The sequence below is a fragment of the Monodelphis domestica genome, chromosome 4 (genome assembly GCF_027887165.1).
Source record: "Monodelphis domestica isolate mMonDom1 chromosome 4, mMonDom1.pri, whole genome shotgun sequence".
In the NCBI taxonomy this organism is placed as follows: Eukaryota; Metazoa; Chordata; class Mammalia; order Didelphimorphia; family Didelphidae; genus Monodelphis; species Monodelphis domestica.
In genome coordinates, this window is record NC_077230.1 from 401,378,858 (window position 1) to 401,403,990 (window position 25,133).

Sequence of the window (25,133 nt, forward strand, 5' to 3'; positions counted from 1 at the left end):
TCTTATTTTACAGATGAGGAAACTGAGGCCTGGGGAGGTTCCATGAATCTGTAACACAAGTAGTAAACTGCAGAAGTGGGATTTGAATTCACATCCTCTTACTCCAAAAACCAAAAATTTTAAAAATTGTGCCCCAGAATATAACTGGAGTAAAGGATAACACAGAGGTTATATCCCTGGGTCACTAGCAGGCTGATAGTGCCCTCCCCAGTGTGCACTTTCAGGAGAAAGACAATGTGCTTGGTTTGGGACATGCTGAGTTTGAAAAGCCTAGCAAGCAATGGAGACATGGGCCTGGAACTTAAGAGAGAGGTTAGGGCTGGATATAGTTATCAGTTCCATAAGATAAACTCGAAGGGCAAGTTCTTCACTGAGATGTGGTGACTGTCTGATCGACCCTGGAAGAATGGAAGAATAAGCCTCTAGGAACATAGTGGGGCTGGACCCCAGACACTCAGGGCATCCTTGGGCACCAATTCAAAGTTTAACTTGGCAGGAAAAACTTAGGTTTGGGCTGATCCACTGGTGGCTCTGCTGAGAGCCCCAGAATCACCTTCCCACACTGGTGAGGCTGTACAAGTAAGATTCATCTCGATGGAGGCCCTTTCTCTCTGTACCACGTACCCCAAAATCTTTAAGCTGATAAGACCACACAAAGACTTTTGGGATGACAAATATGGTCACTGATCTAGAACTGGAAAAGACCTTAGAGGTCATTGGGTCCAGGGCTGCCAAAGTCAAATCAAAAGGGATCCCTGATAGGGAGTAAGTTGACTTAGAAAACCACAAATGAACATTATCTATATTGTATAGTATTTTTATTTATTTGTAGCTCTAAAGCAGTAAGGAGGAGTTTGACACCTCTGAAAAGTCTAACACACTCACTTGATAGGCAAGGAGGATAGGCGACTTTTCCAAAGTCAGTCATTGAGTACTAAAGCTAGGATTTGAACTCAGGAGCTGACATCAGATCTAGGGCTCTTTCCACTGCATCGTGATGCATCTCCTTCAAGGACGTGATTACTTCCTAAGGACAAACCTAACTGTGTATGGAGATGTACAACCCAACAGACTAGCCATTTAGTTATGAAATCTTTGGCCATGGCAACCCATGAAGGAAAGGAAAAATACAAAATGGCCCTCTTCCTTCCATTCCGTTCCTGCAGTGGTGATCATGGCCAACTTACAAGGGACTGAGGGTAGATGCAAAGAACCATGCAACTTTTAGAATAACTGTAAGCATGCACTTAACTATCTTAATGTGAGATTCTTGACTCCTGATCAACATGGTGACAAGAGAAGTGGCATAGTATGGCGAATGAAGGAGAAAGTAGTAAGTGCTTACTGTTTACTAGACTATATTAAATACTTGGGCAGCTGGGTAGCTCAGGAGTACTGAGCCTGGAGTCAGGAAGACCTGAGTTCAAATCTAATCTCAGACACTTATTAACTATGTGACCCTAGGCAAGTCACTTAACCCTGTTTGCTTCAGTTTCCCTCAATTGTAAATTGAAATGGTTGCCTCCAAGATCAAGCTCTTCCAGCTGCAGAGTCCTCTGAACTCAATCCTATTAGTTCTGGTGTGTTAAGATATTTTGGCGGGGGGAAGGAGGGCTATAAATAAAACTAGAAGACAAAACATCAGAAGAGAAAGTGGGCCAATTCCATAGTAAGAATGCGGAAAAAGAATGATGGAGTAATTATTGCGTACCCATATAAGGACATGAGAACCTTGGGAAGGACTTATGGGAGCACCTATATAAAGCTAAGCCAGCTTGAGAAGGCATGACTGGGTTTCAGGCCAGATCATTGGAAGGAAAGGCAATAGTTAGTCCTTCCCTTTGCCAGCCAAGATGGCGGAATACTTCCCTACTTCAGTGGAGCTGTGTTCTTTTCAAACAAGGAAAATAGGCACCAGAAGTCACAGAGCAGCAGGGGAAAAAAGACGAATTGATACCCTGACATTCCGCCGCTGGGCATATGCCCAAAAAGCTCAAAGGAAGGTCTTATATTTGCCAAAATACTCATGGCAGCACTTTTTGTGCTAACTAAGCTTCTGGAGCTAAAGTGGGAGTGTATTGATGGAACAACAGCTGAACAAATTGTGATACGTGAATATAATGGAATATTATTGTCTGGTAGGAAGGCTGGAACGGTGGAAAGAGTAGGGAGTTTGGAATCAAAGGGCCTGCGGTCAATTCCCAGCCCTGTTACTTACTACTTATGGAACCTAGGACAAATCACTCCACCTTTGTAGGCTTCCATTTCCTAATCATTCAGATACTTAACTAGCTGTATGACACTAAGCAAGACACTTCGCTTTTGTCTTCCTCAGTTCCCTGAATTGTTGTGATCAATCAAGATAATATTTGTAAAGTGCATGGTGCTTAGCACAGTAGAGCTTAATTTTTTCTTTCTTCCTTCCTCTCTCCTTTCCCTGTTTCTTTCCTCTTTTCCTTCCTTCCTCAATCCTTCCCTCCTTCCTTTTTCCCTCTCTCCTTTCTTTCCTTCTCTCTCTCCTTTCCTTTCTTCCCTTTTTTCTTTCCCTTGCTTTCTCCCTTCCATCTTTCCTCCTTCAATCCTTCTTTCTTTCATCCCTCCTTTTCCTCTCTTCCTTTCTCCCTCTTTTCCTTCCTTCATTTCTCAACCCTTCCCTTCTTGCTACCTCTTTTCCCTCCCTCCCTCCATTCTTTCCATCCAGCCATTGTAAAATGAGGAATATTGATCAGTTGTGTGATCCTATGAGATAACAAATATGAGGAATTCAGGGAAGTATGAGAAGACCAGTATGAACTGATGAAGAAGGAAGAGAGTGGAGCCTGGCAAACAATTGCTTATATGCAATGAAGAAAACTGAAAGGTGAAGCCAAATGCAGAGTGATTGTGGAGATCAGGTTTGGTTCCCAAGAAGGAAGGAACAGGCATCTCCCTCCTTTCCATAGGGAAGTAGGGAATTAGATGTAGAATGTTGGAATATTCTTGTGTCAATTTTGTTTGATTCTCTTTGTTACAAGGGAGAATTAATTTGGTCAGGGGCAAGGACAGCATTTGGCCATGTATTTAGTTGGAGACCACTATGCTCTAAGAATAAAGTTCATCCATAAAACTTTTTTTAACCCTTACTTTTTTTTTAACCCTTACCTTCCATCTTGGAGTCAATACTGTGTATTGGTTCCAAGGCAGACGAGCGGTAAGGGCTAGGCAATGGGGGTTAAATGACTTGCCCAGGGTCACCCAGCTGGGAGGTGTCTGAGGTATAAAAATGGATATTTGAACCCCAGACTTCAATCCCCAGAAGTCCTTGCTAGCTCCCAGAATTCCCTCTAATCTCCCCAAGTCCTCACCTGGGCGGAAAAAAAAGGGATATTTAAACTGACTGTACACGTGGCTCACTGTCTCCCTGCTTCCACTTCCAAGCACATGCATCTCTCAAGATGTAGTAAGTGAAATTGAATGGGCCTTTCTGCCCTCCTAGGCACATGCTTTCTTATTTTGTATTTTCTTTATTTCTTAATTCTAATAATCTTTAATAAACCTCATAAATTATGATACTTTTAGCAGAGAAACTAATTTTTAATCTTAACAGTATGGTGACCTAATGGGAAAAAAAACCTCTCAATTAAAAAAAAAAAAGGTTGGCCTAGATAATGATTTCTAAGCCATGTTTCTCCAAGGCTTTTTAGCAAGCCTCTTGACTTATCTCGCTCCTGCCTGCAATCTGTACCTGTTTGATTCAAATCGCTCCTGCTCCAGCTGCCGATCCTGGTCTCTCTCTTGCTCACCTGGTTTCTGCGCTCTGGACCTGTTTGACCCAAATCTTGCTCACCTGGTCACGACCTGCCCACCCAGCCCCAGCAGACTCTAGCCTCGGAGCAGATTGCTCATCACCCCAGGCCCAGGACTCACTTCCACCAGCTGGTAAAAAATGGGGATTTTTTTTCTTTAGACTACAATGAGCCTCCATGTGGACTGGGGACAGGAGATCACGGGGTGGGGGGGGGGAAGAAAAAGAAAGGAAAGAAGGAAGAGACCTTTCCAAACAGAAACTTAAAGCATGGCTACTTTAAAAGGATATCTTTTGACTGTATTGATTCTTTCATTTATCTCACCTGAGTGCCAGGGGAAAAATTCAGCTCCCTGAAACTCTTTAGCCAAATTTGATATTCCTCACTACGGGGAGGCAACTCAGTGGCTCAGTGAACTGAGAGCCAGGCCTAGAGATGGGAAGTCCTGGGTTTAAATCTGGCCTCAGACACTTCCTAGTGGTGTGGCCCTGGGCAGGTCATTTAACCCCCATTGCCTACTACCCCTCACCAATCTTCTGCCTTCTGATAATAGGCATCTAAATGAAAAAAAAACACAAGGAACTTTAAAAGAGACTGGAGGTTATATTTTTAAGGCATTTCAGACTCCAATGTGTTATGAAAATCTCTGTATTCTATTGCATTTTGCTGATTGTTTTATTTAAGATTTAACTTTGTGATTTAATTTCATATTTTATGTTCATATATTACTGCATTCAATACTATTCTGTTACACTGAATCATTTTAATGTACTGGGCTTTAACTACTGTTAAATTCTGTTGCTTTTCTCCTATAACTATGCTGAACAAACATTATTGAGTAAGCCCATATAAAAACAGCTTTTCTATTTTTGACTTTGTAAATTGTCACATAGAGGATAGATGGACTCCATCAGAAAATTGCTATAACAACCTTTGGAAAAATTAATGAGCTAAATATCTCAAATTGATTTTAAGGGTTCTTTAGACATGATTTTTAGAATTTTTTTCTTAACAATCTCTGGTCATTTTGCCTGCCCCTAACACGAGGTAAGGCCCATTTTAGTAGCTGAAGGGAAATACAATTATAAATCCCAACTCCTGCATTTATAAAAATGTGAATGGAAGCTGGGAAGTTAACCCCAGGGCATATAGTACCCCTAGAAGCCGCACCCCAATAAAAGGGGGAACATCTCTCATTTATACTCTTCAGCTCACTTTACAGAGGTTTGAGTTTTAGACTCCTCTGCCACACAATGATATCTAGATTTCTTGATGATGTTCTAGACCCAAAATAAGTTTCACTTTGTTTTTAAATATGTTTACCAAGGTTGAAAGATTTGCTACATTTGTAAAAATTGTGACAAATATCCATCAGTTCATAGGCTTTTAAAAATGCCATATAGCAACTTATGTAAAAATGGTAGTGTGTTTGTTATTGTAATTAATTGGGCTATTGAGAATTTTGAGGATGTTGATACCACATATTTGTAATACTGTTCTTTATAAAAAATGTTACCTTGTGAAATTCATTTGCTTGTATTTACAGTGGATCATGGCCAGATATGAAGAGGAAATGGATCTCATTTTTGATGAGAAAGCCTTGTATTCTATATTTTCTTAGCTGACAGAGTGTGTCAATGATTATAAGCTACATTTTTATTTTTAAAACTCTTTTATTTTTCTTGCATGTGCAATATACTATTTCAGTATTTTTCTCTCTTGTTTATATTTGAAGCACATGTCACCAGTATTAAGATTTTCTTTAACTTTTTTTATTTCGCAGCAATATAAGTTTAAAATACATTTGCTAATGCATGCCCCAAAAGCTTGAGACTATAAAAATGATGCCACTAATTGTTTAAAAAAATTATGAGACTTTACTTAATGATTCTGTCTGATTCCAGGACAAGATATACAAAAGAGTCATTACACAGGGCCAAAGATAAATCAATCCAGGAAGGATTGATACACTTCTAAGCCAATACAAAGGTCTTGAACCTAGTGTGAAGACTCAAGGTTGCGACGCTTAACATACGTTAAGATGTAGGCCTTCCTTGTATCCACACTCACTCTGAAAATACTGACAGACAAGTATCCCAAACTTGGCTCCTAACCTGGCTCCTATAATCTAGTCCCTTTTCTATCTTTCATAATGTGGCAAACTTTCTGTATTCCTGGCTACTGACTGGGTAAATGCATCATTGCTTCGTTCATTTTAATTGGGCCCTGATTCAAGGACCTGTTGTAGATTTACTTTTCCTTTACTTGGAATTTTTATGTTGGTAGTCTATATTTTATATATTTATATATTTATAAGTATATATTTATAAGACGTTGATAGTCTATATTTTCATTCAGAAATTATCTTTTTTTATTTGGATTTTTCTAATGTCTTTTAAATTTCTCTTGCCAATTGATTCATATACCTCATAACTCAGCCATACATCCCTAAGTGATCCTGTGTTTTTCAATCACCCTCTTCACAGGGAAATGTAAAAATATTATTATTTTAAATTGCAAAGTTTAAATTCCTTTTGAGAAGTATTTTAGGTTAAGAAAGATGCTACCTCTCCGAATCCAGAAACTGAACTGTTTGGAGAAGACACCATGAAGATGCCTCCAGACCACAAGCTGCACGAGAAGATCAAGAATGAACTTTGGGTATGGTTATTTGAACATTTATTTGTATGTATACTTTCATGCCAAAGGGAACTGCCCCCTAACTGGCTTTTTGTCAATGCATCTAGCAATTATTGGTTTTGTTTTTTTCCTCTTATTCTCAAATTATTGTAATCTTTAAGTTGATTGTTTTCATGATCCTTTTGGGGAAAATCTTTCCCAATAGGATCAAATGGAAAAATGTAAAAATGGAGATTTTAACCCCATGCTTCAATCCCCAGTAGTCCTTGCTAGCTCCCAGAATTCCCTCTAATCTCCCCAAGTCCTCACCTGGGCAGAGAAAAAAAAAGAGGTATTTAAACTGATTGTACACATGGCTCGCTGTCTCCATGCTTCTCCTTCCAAGCACATGCGTCTCTCAAGATGTAGTAAGTGAAATTGAATGGGCCTTTCTGCCCTCCTAGGCACATGCTTTCTTATTTTGTATTTTCTTTATTTCTTAATTCTAATAATCTTTAATAAACCTCATAAACTATAATACTTTTAGCAGAGAAACTAATTTTTAATCTTAACAGAGGTCAGATTTGAACCCAGGACCTCCCATCTCTAGGCCTGGCTCTCAATCCACTGAGCCACCCAGCTGCTCCCTAAACCCTTACCTTTTGGGTTAGAATCAATACCAAGTATGGGTTCCAAAGCTGAAGAGTAGTAAGGGCTAAGCAATGGAGGTTAAGTGACTTGCCTAGAGAACACAGCTAGGAAGTGTCTGAGGCCAGATTTGAACCCAAGATCTCCAGTCTCTAGGGCTGGCTCTATCCACCAAGATACCTAGCTGCCCCAGTAAAACTTTTAAATAAAAACACTAATTTGGATCTCCTAACTTTTAGGCTGGCTATAAGTCAGCTGATTTTATAGATGATGAAATGGAGGTAAACAACATGAAGTGACTTGCCCAGGGTCACACAGTTAGGAAATGTCTGAGGCCAGATTTGAACTCAGGTATTCCTAACTCCAGGCTCAGGGCTCTATCCACTGCACCACCTAGTTGCCAGACTCTTCAATTTGAAAGAAAATGCAGACTTGCATTGGTAGAAGGGATGAACTCCTAAAGGGAGGATGTCCAGAAGAAGGCACTAGGTAGGAATATGTGATCCAGGGGACTATACCAGGGAGCTGCCAGCTCTACGATTGTCAGCAAACATAGTAGCCTGGATGGAGCCCACGTGAGGCCATCAAAGCATAATCCATCCCTCAGAAGCTTAATGGCTCAAGAAAAAAAATAACAATAATCACAGACAACATATAGGATGGTGGAGAGAAAATCTGCAAGTCAGATTCAAAGCAAGGAAGTTCTGCGTTCAAGTCTACCTTTGACACACACTGGGTATGTGATTCTGGGCAACTCCTGCAACCTTTCACTATGCTCTTGGCTATACGATAGTCACCGAGATTCTTAAATTTCTTTTTATTGTTGTTGTTCAGTCATTTCAGTCCTGTCCAACTCTTCATGATCCCATTTGGAGTTTTCTTGGCAAAGAGTTGGCCATTTCCTTTTCCAGCTCCTCTTATAGATGATGAAACAAAGGCAAAGGGAAATGACTTGCCCAGGGTCACACACACAGTTAGGAAGTGCCTGAGACCAGATTTCTACACAGGACCTTTTGTCTCCTTGGCCAGTACTCTATCCACTGCACCACCTAGCTGCCCAATTTTTCCATGTCAAAAAAGGTACCAGCCTGCATCAGTAGTGGGGATTTGGCATCAGGACCCAAGAGAGAGACTTGGGAGTTCAAAAATATGACATCAAGGGTCTCCTCCAGCTCAAGCTTTGTCTCATTTGGCCCTATAAGTGGGTACTATTATAATCCCCATTTTACAGATAAGAAAACTGAGGCAAATAAAGGTTAAATGACTTGTCTGGGATTATATGAGATTTTATGGCTAGGAAGTTACTGAGGCAGGATTCAAATTCAGGTCTTCTGATGCCAAGTCTAACACTCTAGCTCACTTTCACACAGAAATACATACATACATACATACATGTGCAAATATATGTACACATATACTATATTCTAAACATTAGATTCCCACTAACACCATATGTTACAGGGGAAATGCCAACCAGAAATTGGTAGAGGGAGTTTTCTAATCTGGGAGTTCCTCCTACAAGGGAAAATCATGGATCTAGTTCTTTTCCCTAATAGTCCTAGATCAGGGGTCATCTAGTCCAATCTTCCCATTTTACATAGGAAGAAACTGAGGCCCACTGAGGGGAAGCTGACTTGCCCAAGGTCACGTAGGCAATAAGTAGTAGAGTTGAGATTTGAACCTTCGAATTCAGGGCTCTATCTATTACATTCCTTCCATCTAAGAGGAAGCGTGGCAATGAAGACAGGGCACCAGACATGCTGTTAGGACCTTGGTTTAAGTCCCATTTCTGACACTTATTAGAAGAGTCCTGGGAGCTACTATGGGTTCTCCTCCTCATTTGTACAATGGAGGAAGTGATTCCTGGAGTACTTATCCAACATGGCTAGCACGAGGCTCAAATGATATACTATATCTAGTGTGTAATTAGAATTTTGTACCCCAGGACTCCATTTCCCAGAATCCCCCTTTTGTCCTTACGTTTTGGAGATAAAGTTTCTGTAACCCCACCCTCGCTCTCTTTGGGGTGGGGGGGGGGACTTCTCTTTAATCAGGCTTCACTTTTGCCTTTTCTTTCCTCTACTTCAAGGGATTATTAATAAATCTTACAAAATATAATACTTGGAGCTATTGGATATTCATTTTAATCTTACACTAGAAAAAAGCTTCGCAAATTTTAACGGGCTACGTAAACATCCATTAATACACCATACCTGATGTCTTGCTGGATTTGAGTCAAAGGATGACCCGAGTTCAAATCCCAGATCTGCTACTAACTATCTATGAGACTCTAGGCAAGTCACTTAACTTTTCTGGTTAAGGTTAACCACATCCTATCTGTGAAATGAAAGCACAGGATTTAGATTATGGAATCATAGCTAGAGAGCTGAAAGGGACTCTTCAGGGGTCATCAAGTAGAATTCCGCATTCTAGAGGCTAGAAAGAAGTACCTATGGCCCACTAGCACATGGTTCTGAGCAGCAAAGTTTGGAATTGAACCCAGGTCTTCTGGGTTCAAATAAAGAAATCTTCTACTTGCCAATGCTCTAAATCTATGATCCTATAAGCTAAGAGAATTTCAGAATATATGACATTCGCGTGATGGATTGGAGAATCTGAAGACCTAGGTGCAAACTCTGCATCCTCCGCTGTGATCTTGGATAAGCCACTTCCATGGGGCTCAGTTTCTTCATATGTAAAATGAGAGGAATGAGGAGAGGAGTAAGCAAGCTTTAAGGGTTGGAAGGCTGGCTTTGTCTTTAAGAATTGCCTTTCCTAGGGGGCACCTGGGTAGCTCAGTGGATTGAGAGCCAGGCCTAGAGATGGGAGATTCTAGGTTCAAATCTGGTCTCAGACACTTCCCAGCTGTGTGACCCTGGGCAAGTCACTTGACCCCTATTGCCTAGTCCTTACCACTCTCCTGCCTTGGAGCCAATACAAAGTATTGATTCTAAGATGGAAGGTGAGGGTTTAAAAATTTTTTTAAATGCCTTTTCTGGAGGATTTTCTGCAAGAGCTCCTGAATAGCAGAACCATAACTCCCTGGCTAGGTGGTACAGTAGAAAGACAGCTGCGTCTGGAGTCAAAAAGACTGAACTCAAACATAGCCTCAGATATTTAGTAGCTGTGTGACCCTGGGCTAGTCACTTTACTCACCTTGCCTCTGTTTCCTCATCTGCAAAGTGAGCTAGGTAAGGGAATGGCAAACCACTCCAGCATCTCTACCAAGAAAACCCCAAACGGGGTTACAAAGAGTTCAACATTGCTGAAAAACGACTGAACAATTCCGCAGCGCCTCTACCCCATTCCCTACATACCCTTCCAGCAAGCCTACGGGAAGCCACCATGCCCAAGGGAGACACCAGGTGTCAGGGTAGCCCAGCTCCTCTCCCCAGTGCTTGGGACTTTGTTGGGGGTGCAGAGAAGCCAACAGACACAATTATGCAGAAGGACCAAAATAACAACGATGACTCACTCACTGAGTGATTCCAAAACCCACAAGGTCCAAGTTAAGAGCTAGAAGGAACTCTTAGACGTCATCTCATCTGGCCTCAGACACTTTCCAGCTGTGTGACCCTGAGCAAGTCACTTGACCCCCATTGCCTAGCCCTTACCGCTCTTCTGACTTGGAACCAATACACGGTATTGATTCTAAGACAGAAGGTGAGGGTCTAAAAATATACCCTGTGAGGAGCCCAAAGGGTCTTCTGAATACAGAACATTGAGTTGGGGAGGGGTGGAGGAGGAGGAAGAACTAGTTCTGCCCCCTCACAGAGCCTGCCCTCTTGGGGTTCAGATGTACATCCAAACAGCTGATCTCTTGTCTCATAGCCATCCTTCAGGGCCTGTAGAAGGATGGAATGTGGCCCGCACCCCCTCCCCATCTAAAAAATGGGGGGAAGCAACCATCAGGAATTGGCTAAATACTCAATAACCCTTATTAAAACATGGAATAAAGGGAGGGAGGTAAGCAAAGGGCTCTCTGAGATCCAAAGAAGGAAGGCTTTGACCAGAGACAATCAGGGAGGGCTTCCTGTAGGAGGTGACATTTGTGTTATATTTTAAAGAATGGGGGGAAGGAGGTATTATAAATCTGGAGCAAGGGAAAGACTACTAGTCTTGGAATTATAGGATTGAATTCAAGTTCTGCCTCAATCACTTATTCTTTCTGTGATGAATTAACTTGAATAAATAACTTCTCCCATTCTAGGCCTTAGTTTCCCTCCTTCTTAAAGGAAGTGGAAGGACTAGATGACCCCTAGGGTTACTTCCAGCTTAGAATCTGCAATATATGATCTAATTCAGCAGGGAAAGAGGAGGAAGGAGTGTGTGTGTGTGTGTGTGTGTGTGTAGGTAGATAGCTACATGGATATGTAGATAGAGAGAGGGAGATAGAAAAATGGATTGATGAATGGATAGATAAAGAGAGAGAGATGGATAGATGGATGGATGGATGGATGGATGGATGGATAGATAGATAGATAGATAGATAGATAGATAGATAGACAGACAGACATAGATGGATGGATAGATAGATGAATTGATAAAGAGATAGATAGATAGATGGATAGATGGATAGATAGATAGATAGATAGATAGATAGATAGATAGATAGATAGATGGATGGATAGATAGATGCATTGATAGATAAAGAGATAGATAGATAGATAGATAGAGAGATATAGATGGATAGATAGATAGACAGATGGATAGATAGATGAATTGATAGATAAAGAGATAGATAGATGGATAGATAGATAGATAGATAGATAGATAGATAGATAGATAGATGGAAGGATGTATAAAAGGATAGATAGATAGATAGATAGATAGATAGATAGATAGATAGATAGATAGATAGATAGATAGATAGATAGATGGATAGATAGATAGATAGATAGATAGATAGATAGATAGATAGATAGATAGACAGACAGATAGACGAATGGATAGATAGATGAATTGATAGATAAAGAGATAGATAGATGGATAGATAGATAGATAGATAGATAGACAGACAGACAGACAGATGAATGGATAGATAGATGAATTGATAGATAAAGAGATAGATAGATGTATAGATAGATAGATAGATAGATAGACAGACAGACAGACAGACGAATGGATAGATAAATGAATTGATAGATAAAGAGATAGATAGATGGATAGATAGATAGATAGATGGATAGATAGATAGATAGATATTTAGTTGGATAGAGGGATAGAAGGATAGAGAGATAGGTAGATAGATGGATAGATCAACAGATAGATGTAGATGCATAGATAGGTAGATCAATACATAGACACATAGATACATAAATAGGTAGACAGATACATAGATATGTTGATAGATACATAGATATTTTTTGAATGTTTTCCTTCTTAGAATCAATACTATGTATCGGATTTAAGGCAGAAGAGTGGGAAGGGCTAGACAACGAGGGTTAAATGACTTGCCCAGGGTCACACAGCTAAGATGTGTCTGTGGCCAGATTTGGGCCTAGGACCTCCCATCTCCAGATGTGGCTTTCTTTCCACTGAGTCACCCAGCTGCCCCTAGGGGAGGAATCTATTTTTTGAGAACCATCAGTAAAAACATCCACGCAACAACTGCACATGGATAATTGATATCAAATTGTTGCCTTCTCACGGAGAGGCAGGGGTGGGAGGGAGAAAATTTGGAGCTCAAACTTAAAAAAAAAGCAAATGTTAAAAATTATTTTCTGAGGGCCGCCAGCTGGCTCAGAGGATAGAGAACAAGACCTAGAAATGGGAGGGCCAGGTGTGACCTTCTTCCCACTGTGCCCACAGAGGACACAAAGGTTCCCCAGATCCAGGCCACAAAGGAAGGGAAGGTCCTGGTTTGGGTTCAAACCAAAGGCCTCAAGACAGAGCTCCAGCCTTGTAACACTGATCACAGAGTATAGTGGCAGTGAGGGGTCGGAGGGAGGATATTGGATTTCAAGGTCAAGGGTTGCAGGAGCATCTCTGTTATTTACTAGCTGTGTGACCTTAGGTGAGTCCCTTAACTACTCTAAACATGTCTCCTCATTTACATAATGAAGATCAGAGCCCTAAAAAGTAGGAAAAGAAGTTAGAGGCCAAGTCCAATCCCCTCAAAGAGGGACCCAAAGAGCTTGTCATTTATTTAAGACCATTCAGCTAGAAAGTGGCAGTGGTAGAATTAGAACGGGGGGACTCTTACCCCAAATCCAAGAATTTCCACTCTGATCTGTGGCCCTCCTTGCAGTGCCTGCCTGCTAGAGGTTATTAGGAGAAAAAAAAGCCCTTTTATGTAAGCTGAAAACACTCAAAAGTTATGTAATGGTTATAAAATTGGAAATGTAATAAAATATAAAATATTGTTATAAAGCCTTCAAGGACTATGAAAAAGGTGAAGTGTTACTCTGAAGCCCGAGTCCCCAAACTGGGTCTCCCCAGCCCCCTCTCTCCCTTCCTCTGTGATCCCAAAGCACATTGACAAACAGTCTCTGCAGACGTGGGCTTCTGGAGCCCTTACGGGAAAGATTACTCAAAGGAGGAAGGAGGAAAGCAAGGGAAGAGAAGAGAATGGAGGAAGACAGAGGGTCAAGCCCAGACAGAGAAGGAGAATGCAGAGCCGACTCCGGCATGGGGGGCAGCACCCAGACCCCTGCTCCTCCCCTTTGCAGAGACCCAAGCAAGGAGGGGCTGCTCAGGGAGAAGAGGCTGAGCAAACAGCAGGGCAGCAGCTGGACCAGAAACATCCCACTGTCTGCTGAACGCTGCAGACAAACTCTGCAGCATCATTGCAGGGGGAGGAGGCAGCCATGCCTGTCCTTGAGCAGCAGCAGTGGTGGCAGTGCCCACATGCCTGGCATAATGAAGGGAGGGGATGGGAGTCATCAGTTCCCAAACATGAGCCTGTCATGGGCAGCTGGACTCTGGAAACCAAGAGAATGGGAACAGGACCAACTTGGGCAGGGCAGCAGGGGGCAGGATTAAAAGCTGGGCCAGGAGGAATTTTCAAGAAACCAAGAAATAAGGGCAGGTCCATTGAGGGCTGACTGACTAAGGGCCTGATGCAGCTTGGAGACCTCTCTGTTCAAAGCTGGGCAGTTTCTAGGGCGCTGAGATGAGTCTACTAAGATGAATGAATTATGAAACCTGAGTCCCCAAACTGGGTCTCCCTGGCCCCCTCTTATCTCGAGAGATAAATGGGGCAGTTGGGTGGCTCAGCAAAGAGAATGCCAGGCCTGGTTTGGGAGGACCTGGGTTCAAATCTGGCTTCAGACACTTCCCAGCTGTGTGACCCTGAGCAAGTCACTTAACCCCCATTGCTTCACCCTCACCACTCTTCTGCCCTGGAGCTAACACTTAGTATCCATTCCAAGAGAGAAGGTAAGGGTTAGAGAAAGAGAGACAGAGACAGGGATCCAGAGAGACAGAGACAGAGAGACAGAGGTAGAGATAAAGTCTAACATCTGAGTTTTAAAAAAAGCAACTTCCCAAGGGCAGGATGGGAGAATCCTAGTTAGGTAGAAACTAGTCAGTCAGTCAATGAAAATTTATTCAGCATTTTTTTTATGCCAGGTGGAGGCAGCTAGATGTTGGGACTGGAATCAGGAAGACCTGAGTTTAAATCTCTCCTCAGACACTTACTAGCTGTGTGACTCCAAGCAAGTCACTTTACCTCCCTTTACCTTAATCTACTGGAGGAGAAAATGGCCAACCATTCTAGTATCTTTGCCAAGAAAACCTCATGGGAAATATGGTCCCTGAGGTCACAAAGAATCGGAAATGGCTAAACAACAAATGTGCCAGACACTGTGCTAAGCATCAGGGATACCTAGGAAGGTAAAAAAAAGAATTCCTGCTTTGAAGGAATGTGAGACAGCAAATAAATGACTAGGGAACCAGAAAGAGAGTAGATGGAGGTCATCTGAAAGGAGATTAGCCCCTGGGGATTTGTGGGCACAGGGCAGAGCACAGAAAAGACTTCCTATAGAAGGCAGTGCAGTAGATAGAACACTGAGCTTAGAATCAGGAAGACTCATCTTCATGAGTTCAAATCCAGCCTCAGATATTTAGTGACTGTGAGACCCTGGGCAAGTCACTTAACTCTATTGGTCTTATCTGTCAAATAAGCTGGAGAAAAAAATGGCAAACCACTCCAGTATCTTTGCCAAGAAAATGCCCAAAGCGGCCACAAAGAGACAGACACAGTTGAAACAATGGAACCACAACAGTAAATAGAAGGTGGGATTAGAGCTGAACCTTGAAGGAAAGCAAGGGAAACCAAGAGGTGAGTATCAAGTTGGGGATGGCAAATTATTTCAGGAACGGAGGAAGTTGGTGGTGCAAAGACATGGAAAGGCAAAATGGAGGGTCATGTTGGGAAGTGCAAGATGACCAGTTGGCATAACTGGATTATATATACTATGTGGAGGGGAGGAAGGTGGAAGAAATCTGGAAAAATACAAAAGCCGGATTCTAGAGGGTTTTAAATTATGCATTTAATCCTAGACATGACAAGGAGTCCTGAAAGTCATTGAGCATGAGGTGACTGGCCAGTCCTGCCCTTCAGAAACTTCTGATCGCTGACAGACTGAAATGACAAGAAACTGGCCAAGAAAAGACCCAAAGCACCTGCTCAGCCTGTAGTGTTCTTGGCAAAGTCACTCATCGAGGCTCTTGGTCCTCCACATGCCATCAGGGAGAGACTTGGGTTAAAGGAGCAGGAGAGCCCAGAATGGTGGAGAGCCAAGGAATGTTACTCACCCCATTCCCTCCCTCTGTCTTTCCATCCCTCCCTCACTCACCCTCTGCATCCACTGTCTCCTTCATGACAATCTCCACCCTGTCCACATGGTGCCGGTTCCAAAGCCGGTCCAGTGCATTACGGTTCTGGTCTCGGAAGGGCAAGATCTGGGCCACTGCCTGTCAGGAAAGAAGAGGGGCTGAAGTAGGGCTAGGCTTGCCACTCCCATTTCTAGGATTCTCTAATTCTACCATCATATCATCCTCAAAGAATGATAGTTTAGTTTCCTTATTGCCTACTTTAATCCCTTCAATTTCTTTTCTTCTCTAATTGCTACTGCTAGTGTTTCTAGTACCATGTTAAATAATCGAGGTGATAATGGGCATCCTTGTTTTACTCCTGATGTTACTAGGAAGGCTTCTAATTTATTCCCACTGAAGATGATGCTTGCTGATGGTTTTAAATAAATACTAATTATTTTGAGGAAAGGTCCTTTTATTTCTATTCTCTATAGTGTTTTCAACGCAAATGGGTGTTGTATTTTGTCAAAAGCTTTTTCTGCATCTATTGAAATAATCATATGATTTCCGTTAGTTTAATTATCCACCTGGTCAATTAGCCAATGCAGACTGTTTGTTTGTTATTACTAAAACCTTAAGGGCATTGAGAAATTAAGGACTCTCACAGCCAGTGGCAGATTAAAAGGTAGGACTTCAACCCAGCTCTTCCTGCTTCTTAGGAACAGGGATCCCAGATCTCAAGGGCAAAGACACCCCAGAGGCCATTTGTCTGACTCCTCCATCTTATAGAAGATAGGCTGACCAAAGAGGAGAAGGGACTTATCCAAAGTCACAAAGAATTTGAATCCAAGCCCTCAGACTCTAAAGCAAATGCTCTTTCTACTGTACCAAGATCTCAGCATTAGAAAAAACCCAGAGTCCAACCAATCTGATCTCTGGTTTTACAACTGAGAAAGATGAAACTCCAAGAGATCATCCAGGTCACAAATGGCAGAGATGGAATTTGAACCCAGGACTTCAGTCTCTAGTCAGGTCTCTTTCCCTGGTTATTCCCATGGCCAGCCCTTCCTTCTCCTTTATTACCTCCCCTTTTTAATTTTCCTTTATTTTTGAGGGGGTCCAGACCTGTCATTTCAGCAGTTCTCTAGGAAGAGGAACCTTCTTCTCCTGACAGGGAGACCACAAGTACTCTCTGTAACTTACTGTTTGAGAGAGTTACCTAGCACATTGCGAAGTTAAAGAGGATGGGGAAAGGGAAAAAAAAAGTCTTTTTAAATCACCTACTATGTGCCAGGCAATATATGCACTTTGAAATTATTATCTCATTCAATCCTTACAAAAACCCTGGGAAGTAGGATCTGTTATCATCCCCATTTTACAGTTGATTAAACTGGGGCAGACAGAGATTAAATGATTTGCCCAGGTCCAATAAGGTCTGGAGCTAGATTTGAACTCAGATCTTCCTGATTCTAAGCCCTGCCATCTTCATTATCCAGGTTCACAGAGACAGTATGTGCCAGAAACAGTAATTGAATAGAGATCTTCCTAGTTCCAAAGCCAGCTCCCAATCTCTGCTGTAGAGAACCTCCTCATTGAGGTGAGGTGCCTGAATCAGAAGCCTGGAAGGTCTCTTCCCTCTCTAGGTCTATGATCCGTTCTATCAGGCATTGTGCTCTGACCTGAGGATACAAAGGGGGAGAAAGTCCCTGTTTTTAGGGATGTCTCAGAAGATAGAAATAGATATAGACATAGATAGAGAAACAGATGGATGGATGGATGGATGGATGGGTAATTAAGATGGATAGAGATGAGTGAAGGTGTAGATGGATAAATGGATAGTTAGACAGACAGACACATATAGATATACATACATATGTATATATATTACTTATACAATATATCATATAATATATGGTAGTATAAAATACTTAAAATATGTCTATTCTATTACATATATCTTATGTGTGTATTATACACATATAGGGTATGTGTATAATATATCTATTCATTACATATATTCAAAATATATATTATATAGTATATATCATAATACTTATAGCTATTAGATTGCATATATTATATGTGTATCATATAAGATATAGACAACACATATAATATATATCTATATACATTATTTAAATTTTAATTTAAATATTTAGATTAGATTAGCTATTTTGATTAAATAATTAATTAGATATTTAAATACAAATATCTCCATTTTTGTCTTTAAAATTCTTTTTTAAAACTTTGAGTTCCAAATTCTCTCCCTCTGTGCCTCCAGTCCCTCCCCTATCCATTGAGAAGGCAAGCAAGATTATCCTAAGATTTTAAAGGCTGGAGGACTTAAAGGGGAAGCTCTGACTAGGCACAGAGAGAGTGGCCAAGCAGCCTGATCAGGAAAGAGCTAATGCCTGCAGGTCGTTGCTGGGTGTCTTACCTGCTTGCCAAGGTAGTGGTCCACGCGATACATCTCCTCCTCTCGGAAGAAGGTCCCAAGTTCCTTGGAGAGCTCCTGGGCGGAGCGGCGGTCATGGCCAAAGGGCTTCTCGAGGACCACCCGCAGCCAGGCTCCCGGCCCTGGCCGACAGCTGCTGTTAATGTGCTGGGCGATTCCTGCATAGGCGAAGGCAGGAACAGAAAAGTAGAAGATCCTCCCAGCCTCCCGAAGGCCCTCCTGCTGGAGCCGGGTCTCAATGTCCTGGCTTAGGGTCGAGTAGTCCTCAGCTGTCTGCAGCTGCCAGTATTGGCTCAATTTCAGAAACTGCCCCTTGAGCTCTGCACAGGACTCGGGCAGCACATCCAAGGGGCAGGAGAGCTTGTCCAGGGCCTGGGTCATGAGCTGCCACCCCTGCTCGGGGGGATTCAGGGCTGCCCCGTGGAAGCGAAAGCTGTGGCCGTTGGACGCCTCATCCAGGTAGAGCTGGAAAAGGCCCTGCCACAGGTACTTTTTGGCCAGGTCCCCCGTGGCTCCCAGGAGGATGATGGAGACGTGGCCCTGGGGGGCATGAGCCAGGACAGACCCCAGGATAGAGATGGCGCAGATGGCAATCCTCAGCATCTTCAGACCTGGAGCACGAGGACATGAGGAGACAGAAAGGAGAGAAGATCAAAGGCCAGGCACAAGCAGGTGCTTCTAATAGAGGGCAGCACCAAGCATTTCCTGTTCTAGGGCTTATTTATAACCGCCTTGTCATCTGGGAAATCCCCTCCTGTCCCAGGGTTACCTTTAGCAGTGAGCCAGGCTCCAGCTCAGCCTGGGGCAAAGCTCATGTTTACAAAAGGCGGCAAGGAGTGCCACGGCTGGGGCCACATTCTGGGTGCTGCCACCCAGCCAAGTCTGTGACAGGGATGAGCAGGAGCCTACCACACAGCAACAGTAGCAACAGAGGAGGAGACAGAGACCCAGAGATGGGAGGATCTCACCGGGAGTCAAGAGTAGAGACGGAATTCACCCACATCCTGATTCCAAAGCCAGGGCTCTGCCAGCAACATGGCAGCCTGGGGTAATTTAAGGCACACCAAGCCAGATGCCAGGGCAAAAAGACATAGGGACCAAGGGGCACCTGAGACAAAGCAAAGGATGCTTCAGCTCAGACGTTTTGCATTCTAAGGGTCCCTCCAGGTCTCACATTCTCTATTCTAAAGTCCCCCAGAGGATGGGGCAAAATTGAGACACTAATACACTGCTGGTAGACTTGTGAATTGACCCAACCAGCCTGGAAAGCCATTTGGAATTATGCCCAGAGGGCTGCCTGCCTGCTGATCCAGCCATACCACTGCTCCTAGGTTTGTACCCCAAAGAGATAATAAGGAAAGAGACTTGTACAAGAATATTCATAGCTGCGCTCTTTGTGGTGGCAAAAAATTGGAAAATGAAGGGATGCCCTTTGATTGGGGAATTGCTGGACTAATTGTGGTATATGTTGGTGATGAAATACTATTGTACTCAAAGGAATAATGAACTGGAGGGATTCCATGTGAACTGGAAGGACCTCCAGGAAGTGATGCAGAGCAAGAGGAGCAGAACCAGGAGAACATTGTACACAGAGACTGATACACTATGGGATGATCATACGTAATCGGCTTTGCTACTAATAGTAATTCAATGATCCAGGACAATCCTGAGGGAATTATGAGAAAGAAGCTATCCACATCCAGAGAAAGAACTGGGGGAGTAGATTGGAAGAAGGAAAACACTGCATTTATCACTCATTTATATGGGTATAAGATTTGGGGTTTTGGTTGTAAAAGATCACTCGATTACAAAAATGAATAATATGGAAATAATTGAGTGATCGTACATGTATAACCCAGTGGAATTGTTTGTTGGCTCTGGGAGGGGGGAGGGAAAGGGGGAGGGAGAGAACATGAATAGGGAGGGCATTCCAGGCATGGAGGACTGCCTGAGCAACCCAGAGGTGAGAGATGGATGAAATGTACAATTATTGGACAGTAGACTAGTATGGCTGTAGCAAAGGGCAGGAGGGGGAGTAACCCCAATGGAATGAAGCCTGTGAGGTTTAACCCCATTCCTCCATACATGGGAAAAGAGAAGCCCAGGGAGAGGCTTCTAGATCTAGATCTAGATCTAGATCTAGATCTAGAACTAAAAGGGACCTTAGTGGCCATCTACTCCAAGTCTTTAATTTTACAGATGAGGAAACTGAGTCTTTAAGAGGTTAAATTGATTCACCCAGGGTCACACAAGGAAGTAGTACTGGGATACAAACCCTTCTAAATCCATTGAGTTGGCAAATCTTGTTTTTTTTCTTTCTCTCCTTTAGTTGGCCTCCTCTCCCCTCACTGGACCACCATATTAGTTATAGGTTTTCATCACCTTTTACCTAGATAATTATACCAGCCTTTTGATTGGTCTTCCTGCTTCAAGTCCCTCTCTTCTCCCATCTATATTCCACATAACTACCAGTGACTTTCCTAAAGCAAAGGTTTGATCTCCTCATTCCCCTACTCAATAAACCCCAGGGCTCCCTATTACCTCCAAGATCAAATATAAATTTCTCTGTTGGACCTATCCTACCTTTTTAGACATCACATATTCTTCCACTCCACACACTTTATAGTCCAACTAAACTGACTTTCTTATTGTTCTTCGCATGTGACCTTCCAATCTCCCATCTCTATACCTTTGCCCTAACTGTCCCCCATTCCATGCACTTCCTCCCTCCAACCCTTAAAACCTCTTGTTTTCTTTCCAGATTTAGCTCAAAGGCCACCTTCTACAAGAGGTCCTTCCTGCATCCTCCAACTACTAGTCTTCCCTTCTCCAAGGTTACCTTCTAACTGCTTCATGTGTATTTTGTCATCCCTATCCATGAGAATCCCCCCCCCCCATTAGAATATAAATTCCTTAGGGGGAAAGACTATTTCAAATTTGTCTTTGTATTTCCTAGAGCTATGGTGGTGAACCTTATGGCATGTGTGCCAGAGGGGGGCCCTTCAGAGTTCTCTCTGTGGGCATGCACACCATCACCCCAGCACAGAGTTCACCAGAGTTCATTACTAGAGAGCCAGAGGGACGTGAAACTGGGCTGCTCCCTGTCCCCTCTCCATGAGCGACTGAGGACATTTCTCACATCACCTGTCCCACCAAAAGGCCACCACCACTGGTCTAGAGCCTCATATGATAACAATATATAGTAGGTGTTTAATAAATGTTTGAAGGAAGGAATAAAAATATCCCTAGCCCTTAGCATAGAGTATATGCTTAATGAATATTTGTCAAGGAATGCATGAAAAGTATCCCCAACTCTAAGCAAAGTGCCTGGCATCTAGTGGGTGCTTAATAAATGCTTCTCCTTTGGCTCCAAATTTTAAGCTTCTCAGAGCATATCTCATCTTTAGTGGCCCCATGACACCTTTACTCTTCTCAAGTTCCAAGTGTCTCATTTTTATTCTATATTCATTGTTTTCAAATCCTTACTTTCTATCTTAAAATCAATACTAAGAATCAGTTCCAACGCAGAAGAGCAGTAAGGGCTAGGCAATAGGGGTCAAGTGACTTGATCAGGGTCACCTAGCTGGGAAGTGTCTGAGGCCAAACCCAGGTCCTCCCATCTCTAGGCTGGCACTCTATCCACTAAACCACTTAGTTTGCCCCATTCCATATTCATCTTAAAGTGTGTGTTGGAGGCAGGGGTGTTGCAGAGAGGGGAAGCAAGGTAGGGGGAGGAGTTTAAAATGAGCTGAGAGGGGGGCCAAGTTCAGGAATGGAAACCAGATGGGTTCAGGGATATATTAGATAAGGAAGGAAGTCACAGCTCCTCAAGGCTGAGATAGCTCCCTATTTCATAGTCTCACAGATCTTTGGAGATAGTAGAGATCTTAAAAGTCAGCTAATCCAACCCTCTCACTTTACCAAGGAGGTAACTGGGGCCAACCCAGGGTCACACAGGTAATAATTCAAACCCAGGTCTGTTGACTCCAAATTCCCTCCACTGTACCCCGATATCCCCTGAGCAAAGAGTCCTCCTACAATATCCTTGAGAAGCCACCAGAGAGGAATTAAAGGAAGAGAGCTAGAAATACTGGCTAGAACCGTCTTCTCTTTCCAGAAGTGGAGGACTATGGGTATGGAATATTGCATATACAGGCTCACTTTGGTCGGTGTGGTCAATAAACATCTATTAGGTACCTACTATGTGTACTATGCTAAGAGCTAGGGATACAAAGAAAGACAAAAGACAGACCCTACGCTCAAAGAGCTCACAGCTAATGGAGACAACACGCAAACAAGTATGTATAAACACAATATAGACAAGATCAATGGAAGACAATCAGTGGAGAAGGCATTACCAAAAAGGGGAATTTGGAAAGGCTTCCTGTGGAAGGTGGGGTTTTAGCTGGAATCTGAAGGAAGCCAAGAGGTGGAGAGGAGAAGGGAGAGCATTCCAGGTATGGGAAAATACCTGGAGTTGGTGATGGAGTGTTTTGTCCAGAGAACGACAAGGAGACCAGTATCACTGGTGTATAAATGGAGACTTTGAATCTTTGACTTCATTCCCCAGAAGTCCTTGGTATTTCCCAGAATTCCCTACAATCTCTCCTGCATCTCCACGTTGGCAAGATCACGTTATTGGTATTTAACTGGCAGTAACGCCTCCCGTCCTCTTTTTTTTTTTGCATGATGTAGCATCAGCAGTGATGGTGGTAAGGTGGGGAAATTTTGAAAATGGCTAACCAGCCCTGGGCACGTAGTTTTTATTTTGTATCCTCTTTATTCCTTAATTTCTAATGATCCTTAATAAACCTCATAAAATATAACATTTTTATTATTAGAGATATAAATTTAATTTTTACACTGGATTGGAGAGTACTTGGGGATGTGTTGACTCTGCTGAGTTATTCTTTTTTTTTTAACCCTTATTTTCTGCCCTAGTAACAACTCTCAGTCAGAAGGGCAAGAGATAGGCAAACAGGGTTAAGTGACTTGCCCAGGATCACACAGAGGTCAGTTGAACCCAGGTCCTCCTGACTCCAGGTCTGGTGCTGTATCTATCCACTAACTGCCCTGAGATATTTGTTAATATAAGAGATGTGACCCAGTCTTTAAGCCAAGATGACTTGAGTTCAAGTTCTGCAGCGAAATAATACTGGGCAAGTCGTTTATCTTCTGAATCCTTGAGGCAATTCTCTAAGATTATAAATTGTCCTAGAAGATGCCAATCAGCACCAGTAGAAGGATTATTTTCATTCAGGAGCCCCCTCTATTAATGAAATAACACATCGGTCCCTGGACTACAAGAGATGGGCAGGGAGGGAGGTGGAGTCTAAATGAGAAAATGCAGGTGATCGTAAAAACCAAAAATATCAATAAAAAGCAAGCAGGACCAGCTAGAGCCAGCCAGCTCCACTCTGAATGAGTCTCTGGGGACCCTGCTGCCATCAACAGCTCACCCAACTTCCTCTCTCCAAGGTGCTGGATCTGGGAGGAGGTCCCCCTACCCCCAGTGCCTGGGCAGCCTAAGGAATATGTACTGAGTCTGTACCCTGCGTTTGCCATCTGGCAGCTGCTATGTTGTTTCTCTTGGCTATTCTGGGCCTGATGGGGGTTTTTTTCCCTTTCTCCTCTCTGCTTCTCTCCTCACTGACCTTGCAGGTTTTTCTTTTCCTTCAAGGCAGAGGCATCTCTAGAGGGGAAATCTGCAGAAAACCAAGGGATGGGAGTGTGGGCAGACATGGCAACTCCACTCATCTACAGAGGTGGAGATAAAGAGAGATGGGGGGAAGGATGATGAGATTGGGGGGGCAATACCTTGATGCCCCATCCTAGCCCCTCTTTCCCCTGTCCCTTTCTCTTTTCTTTTTAAACCCTTACCTTCTGTCCTAGAATCAATACTGGGTATTAGTTCTAAGGCAGAGGAGTGGTAGTAAGGGCTAGGCAATGCGGTAAGTGACTTGCCCAGGGTCACACAGTTAAGAAGTATCTGAGGCCAGATTTGAATCCAGGACTTCCTGTCTTCAGGCCTGATTCTCAAACCACTGAGCCACCCAGCTGCCCACTGTCCCTTTGTCTTTTAACACTTTTTTTTTTACCAATTACATGTAGTAACAGATTTCCACATGTTTTCTGAAGTTATATGATCCAAATTATCTCCCTCCTTCCCTTTCCTTCCCTTCCCCCTTCTGCCTCTGGCAGGTGATTTGATCTGGGTTGTACATGCCTTATCACACAAAACATATTTCTATATTAGTCATTTTTGTAAGCCAGTGATCTTATAAAACCCAAACCGCCAAATATAACCCCAAATAAACAACTGAAAAACCGTCTGCTTTCATCTGCACGCTGACTCCCACAGTTCTTTCCCCGGAGGTGGAGAGCCTTCTCTGGCACAAGTGCCTCAGGACTGTCCTGGATCGTCGCATCGTGGAGAGTAGCGAAGCTGATCATCTCTGCCCACTGCTGCTACAGTGTACCGTGTTCTCCTGCTTCTGCTGCTCTCAGCCGTCCCTTTCTTAAGCACTGACCAAGAGGAAGATGGGGAGAGAAGCAACGAGAGGGACGGAGCCTTCTGATATACAGAGAGGAACTCAATCCCACTCTTAGTACTTAAAGAGTGTGGTGCCTAGCCCACACATAGTAGGGGCTTAATAAGTGCACGTTGCATTGAATTAAATTAACTTGGTGACCTCTAAAGCCAGAGTTCTCAACCTTCTTTGTGTCATGGACCCTTTGGCAATCTGGTGAACCCTACAGTGTGGACCTCTCCGAATGATATTTAAAAATAATAGAAGGAGTTGTGTGACCCTGGGCAAGTCACTTGACCCCCATTGCCTAGCCCTTACCACTCTTCTGCCTTGGAG

The 25,133-nt window shown here is 42.9% G+C and overlaps 1 protein-coding gene across 3 annotated transcripts in view; it reads right to left on the reverse strand.

Annotated features, from left to right (window-relative positions):
• Window positions 1-25,133, reverse strand: part of H6PD (hexose-6-phosphate dehydrogenase/glucose 1-dehydrogenase) — a 74,458-nt gene that overhangs the window by 21,481 nt on the left and 27,844 nt on the right. For all 3 annotated transcript variants that reach the window (XM_007493026.3, XM_007493024.2, XM_007493025.3), the window contains 2 exons: window positions 18,250-18,878; window positions 15,854-15,971 (listed from right to left, as the gene is read on the reverse strand). In XM_007493026.3, the coding sequence (XP_007493088.2) occupies window positions 15,854-15,971; window positions 18,250-18,878 (747 nt within the window). The remainder of the gene's footprint in view (window positions 1-15,853; window positions 15,972-18,249; window positions 18,879-25,133) is intronic.